Source organism: Octopus bimaculoides, chromosome 29 (genome assembly GCF_001194135.2).
Source record: "Octopus bimaculoides isolate UCB-OBI-ISO-001 chromosome 29, ASM119413v2, whole genome shotgun sequence".
In the NCBI taxonomy this organism is placed as follows: Eukaryota; Metazoa; Mollusca; class Cephalopoda; order Octopoda; family Octopodidae; genus Octopus; species Octopus bimaculoides.
In genome coordinates, this window is record NC_069009.1 from 3,475,722 (window position 1) to 3,481,440 (window position 5,719).

A 5,719-nucleotide genomic window follows, 5' to 3' on the forward strand; every position below is an offset into this window, starting at 1 on the left:
ACAGAACAGACAACAGAACCTGGTACTTGTACCAGCTACAAAAGCCCCCCAGTCCACTTTGTGAAGTGGTTGGTGCTAGGAAGGGCATCCAGCCATAGAAACCATGACTGAACAGACAACAGAACCTGGTACTTGTACCAGCTACAAAAGCCCCCAGTCCACTTTGTGAAGAGGTTGGTGTTAGGAATGGCATCCAACTTTAGAAACCATGTCAAAGCAGACAGTGGCACCGGGTGCAGCCTTCCAGCTTGCAAGCTCTTGTCAAACCCATGCCAGCATTAAAAAAAAACAGACATTAGATGATGATAATGACGATGATGGTGTATCATATGAAAAGACTTACTTATCAAGGAATTCTGAGCTCCCTTGAATGGTGATGTCCAGCAGAGGATTTCCATAACCAAGTAACACACCTTCACTGAAATTAACAAAATAAGCACAACATTTAGTGATTGTTATTGCTCAGCCACTGAGCGTCACATCTAATACACACACACACATGCATATTTCTTTCTCTGCTAAGCATAACATTTATAGTGTAAGTAGTTAAGAAGTTTGCCATGATACCACAACGTTTCAAGTTCAGTCCCACTCTGCAGCACCTTGCACACACACCAACACTGGTTGTCAAAGATACACACACACACATATAAGCCATCATGTGTATGTGTGTGTGTATATGTATGTATATATATATATATATATATACACACACACACACACACATGATGGGCCTCTTTCAGTTTTTATCTACCAAATCCACTCACAAGGCTTTAGTCAGCCTGAGGCTACAACAGAAGACACTTGCCCAAAGTGCCATGCAGTGGAACTGAACCCGGAACCATGTGGTTGGAAAGCAAGCTTCTTACCACACAGCCAAACCAGCAATTATATATATAATCAGATAGTGAACACAAAGAACAACCATTGGCTTGCTGTATCCTCAAAACATGTATGTACTGAGAGTGATAAAAATCAAATATCAGAGTGTTTGGGCGTTAATCTGAGGACATGTACCGAGACACCGACTTAGATTGCATATTTGATATGGACCACCAAAAGCTGCAGTTAAGTTCTGATCTTTGTGGATCTTAAAATGTCTTGAGGTCTCCATTAGATTCGCAGACCTTATGACATAGCCTATCTCATGGGCAGGGAGAAGCTCTTGGTAATCTACCTAGGAGTGGCTGTGTGGTAAGTAGCTTGCTTACCAACCACATGGTTCCAGGTTCATTCCCATTGCGTGGCACCTTGGGCAAGTGTCTTCTACTATAGCCTCGGGCCGCCCAAAGCCTTGTGAGTGGATTGGGTAGATGGAAACCAAAAGAAGTCCGTCGCATATATATATATATATATGTGTGTGTGTGTGTGTGCGTGCGTATAAGTTTGTGTGTCTGTGTTTTTTTTTCTCTCCTTGACAACCGATGCAGGTGTGTTTACGTCCCTGTAACTTAGCAGTTCAGCAAAAGAGACCGATAGAATAAGTACTAGGCTTATAAAGAATAAGTCCTGGGGCCGATTTGCTCGAATAAAGGTGGTGCTCCAGCATGGCTGCAGTCAAATGATTGAAACAAGTAAAAGAGTAAAAAGAGTAAAGAGTAATATACAGAGAGAGAGAGCAGGGGTTTCTGGGATGAAAATATCTGCCTCAATTCATATGTTTATATATACAATATATAGAATAAATGTCTCTAATAGCAACAAAAGGAATAAGATACTTTTCTCTACAACTTAGCAATTGTATAGGTGGCCGGTCAAAATCAAATCCAGAACCAACAGAAAATACACACACACATGATTATATTTATTCAGCTGAATGAACACATTTGATCCAACAACACATATTGAAGTTCTTTTATTACATTGTTGTTTCAGTGTCCACACACACACAAAAATCAATAACATTTATTATAAACGAGGTTGTTAACCATTGTTACGTCACTGGTAAAAATATTTGTTAATCATGCACACACCTTCGTAAAGTGTTTAAAATGGAAGTCTTTTTTTAAAGTCTGTGTGGTCTGTATGTTGAAAGATATGCAGAAATGTGCACACACACGCAAACAACCAACAGAAAAAGATATTATATATATATATTAGTTTATGTATATATTAATATTATCTCAGTTTTAAAAAAACCTTTGACAATGTAAATATGTCAATAGTTACCAGAGGTAGCAAAATTACACTAAAAAACCAAGATATCACAGCCGTTTTATAGGTAGAGATACCAAGTTGAAGTGATACATTTTGAGTAGATATGAATAATAACAATAAATGGAGCAAAACGCATATAAGTAGCTCGTATGTTACCTCATCACTTTGCATTTGTCTTGCTTTTATATGTTGATTCCCTGACGATGAATATATGTGGAATTCCAGCAGCTCTTACTTCTTTGTAGAATAGCTCACATATATTTTGAAACGTGTAGGAATCAAAGGAACTTTTATTTATATGCGTTTTACTCCATTTATTGTTATTATTCATATATATATATATGTATATATATATAGCAATAAGAAAATGGAGGGGAATATGAGGTACCCATCAACTTGTAGACACTATATTCCGTTGATTAATCTGTTTATTTTATAACCAAAATGACAAAAAAGACAATATACAGACACTTATGACATACCATGTCATATCAACAATTAAGATTTCAAATTTAATGGACATCTAGCAACTGGAGAAGGGACAAAATCTTACAGCATTGAATTTTGTAAATCTCTGAAGAGGCCTAGTGAATCATGCACGTACCCCCATTACATCATTTTCATCTACTAATTACTCCAGCGTACTGGAGGTATATAGATAGAATGGGGCATGCCAACACTAGGCCGAAACAGCTTAGTCGTAAAGAATGATTTAATTTTTAATATTCTATCACAGTTATTTGATACAAAAGAATCTACCAGTAACTTTTAAGTACTGAGTACCAAAAGAAAGTACATTATTGACTAAAAAAAAAAGTGAATCTCTTTTATGAGAACTTTATGCCTGGCAACTGTAACAGATTTCTTTGATTTGCTGTTCATTAGCTTCAGCTGTAACATCAGAACAGCGCCATACTGTAGCAAACAGTCTTCACATGGTATGCTTGGCTGGAGGGACTGGTTTGGCTAGGTTGAGTATAGGAGTAGTATGTTTGCTGTGAAAAAAAGCCTTTCACAATTCCATGTCCTGGGGTCGATTAGCTCGACTAAAAAGGCGGTGCTCTAGCATGGCCACAGTCAAATGGCTGAAACAATTAAAAGAGAGAGTAAAAGAGAATATATATATATAGTTGAAAAATATTGTTATAGGTATAAAAATACCATAAACAATTATTAAAAAAATGGAGGAGTAAAAAAGATGTTGAATCAAAATTAGATTTAATACAAAAATATTTTGTATTAAATCTAATTTTGATGCAACATCTTTTTCTCCTCCATTTTTTTTATAATTGTTTATGGTATTTTTATACTTATAACGATATTTTTCAACTACTATTTTCATATTCTTATTACTTGCTCTGGCTGTTTTTTCTTTATTAGAAATCATTCTTTCTCTCTTTTTAGACCTCTCAAAAAGTTTGAATTGTTCTGTATATATATATATATTCTTTAACTTATTTCAGTCATGTGACTGTGGCCATATTGGAGCACAACCTTAAAGGGGTTTTTTAGTCAAAGAAATCAACCTCAGGATATATTGTATGTAAGCCTAGTATCTATTCTATCAGTCTCTTTTATCGAACCGCTAGCAACATAAATTGTGACCAAAATTTGGTGGAAGATTTTAATTCAAAACTTATGAAAACAAGACATTTGTTTCACAGAGCCAGAGGCGGTTTCAGCCTGGTTGCTCTCAAAAGGGTTAAAGTGATCTAAATTAAAACCTTCCATCAAAATTTCATGCTAATTCATGTTCCACACCAGAGTTTAACAATGGCAAAATTATTTTACTAAATTTTTCATTATTTTCAAAAATAATGGAAACAAAGGCAGAGTACTTCAAGAGAAATATGGTAACAAAAGGATTAAACCTTTCGTTACTATATTTATTTTGGGATGCTCTGTGTTTCTTTCAATTAATTTTAAATATAACAAAGAATTTAGTAAAATAACTTAGTTATCATTAAACTAGTGTTAGGAACATAAATTGTGATTAAGGTTTGGTGGAAGATTTTAATTCAAAACTTATGGAGGCAGTTTCTGCCGGGTTGGTATCAAAAGGGTAAATTTGGAGACTTTGTTTCACTTGTTAGAAATAGCAGCCAAATCTTGTGCAAACTGAAGACACATTTGACAGAATGTCTTTAAACCTTTAGTTACCATATTTCTGTCGAGATTCTCTGAGTTTCTTTTAATTAGTTTTAAATATAACAAAGAATTTAGTAAAATAACTTAGTTATCATTCAGCTAGTGTTTGGAACATAAATTGTGACTAAGGTTTGGTGGAAGATTTTAATTCAAAATTTATGCAAACAAGACATTTGTACTACAGAGCCAGAGGCGGTTTCAGCCAGGTTGGTATCAAAAACATTAACCCTCTACTATTTAGCTTACTCTATCAAAAATAATACTAATTTATTCACGTTGTTTTGAATTAATTAAGCATTATCATAGCTTTGAGATTTTCATAAGATAACTTAATTTTTATAATGACATTGTCGGGCAGGTTAGTTAGAACCTAAAACAGGCAGAATATTTAACCCTTTTACATTCAGATTATTCTGTCAAACGTAATGCTTATTTATTCACACTGTTTTGAATTAACCATGCATTATTTCACAACTCTGAGATTTCAGTGATGTGATTGTATAATTTTAGAATGACATTGTGGGTTAGATGCTGGTGTCATGTAACTATCACCTGTGCCAGTGGCATGGGGAAAAGCACCAGATTTGGTAGACAGAAACTGAAAGGTGGTGAGCTGGCAGAAACGTTAGCACGCCGGGCGAAATGCTTAGCAGTATTTCGTCTGCCGCTACGTTCTGAGTTCAAATTCCACCGAGGTCGACTTTGCCTTTTATCCTTTCGGGGTCGAAAAATAAGTAACAGTAACGCACTGAGGTTGATGTAATCGACTTAATCCCTTGTTTGTCCCCTCTATGTTTAGCCCCTTGTGGGCAGTAAATAAATAAGAAACTGAAAGAAGCCCGTCATATATATTTTTATATCCTTCTATACATTGGATATACAGATTTCACAAAGCAGGGATAGACACAACTGTCTACACACGACATACTTCAAATTACTCCACTAAACATGATACTCCAATAAATAGAAACTCTTGACGATTCTCACGACTTTTCCTGTCTCAGCCAAGACAGTACTTTTTATAAGAGTTTGGCCAATCCATTCTTCCAATCCCACAGGGGTGTCAATGACTCTGGCTCTGTAGTACAAATGTCTTGTTTTCAAAAGTCCTGAACTAAAATCTTCCACCAAACCTTAGTCACAATTTATGTTCCTCACACTAGCTTAATGATAACTAAGTTATTTTACTAAATTCTTTGTTATATTTAAAATTAATTGAAAGAAACACAGAGCATCTCAACAACAGAAATATGGTAACAAAAGAGTTAAAGTCACCATGATATTTTTAACCCTTTTGATATAAATCTGGCTGAAACCGCCTCTGGCTCTGTAGTACAAATGTCTTGTTTTTATAAGTTTTGAATTAAAATCTTCCACCAAATTTTAGTCACAATTTATGTTCCTAACACTAGCT

At 35.2% G+C, this 5,719-nt stretch overlaps 1 protein-coding gene across 1 annotated transcript in view; it reads right to left on the reverse strand.

Moving 5' to 3' along the window:
* The window catches only part of LOC106879416 (uncharacterized), a 40,870-nt gene that overhangs the window by 24,631 nt on the left and 10,520 nt on the right, over positions 1-5,719 (reverse strand). The window contains exon 2 of the mRNA XM_014928972.2: positions 344-418. Coding sequence (XP_014784458.1) covers positions 344-418 — 75 coding nt within the window. The remainder of the gene's footprint in view (positions 1-343; positions 419-5,719) is intronic.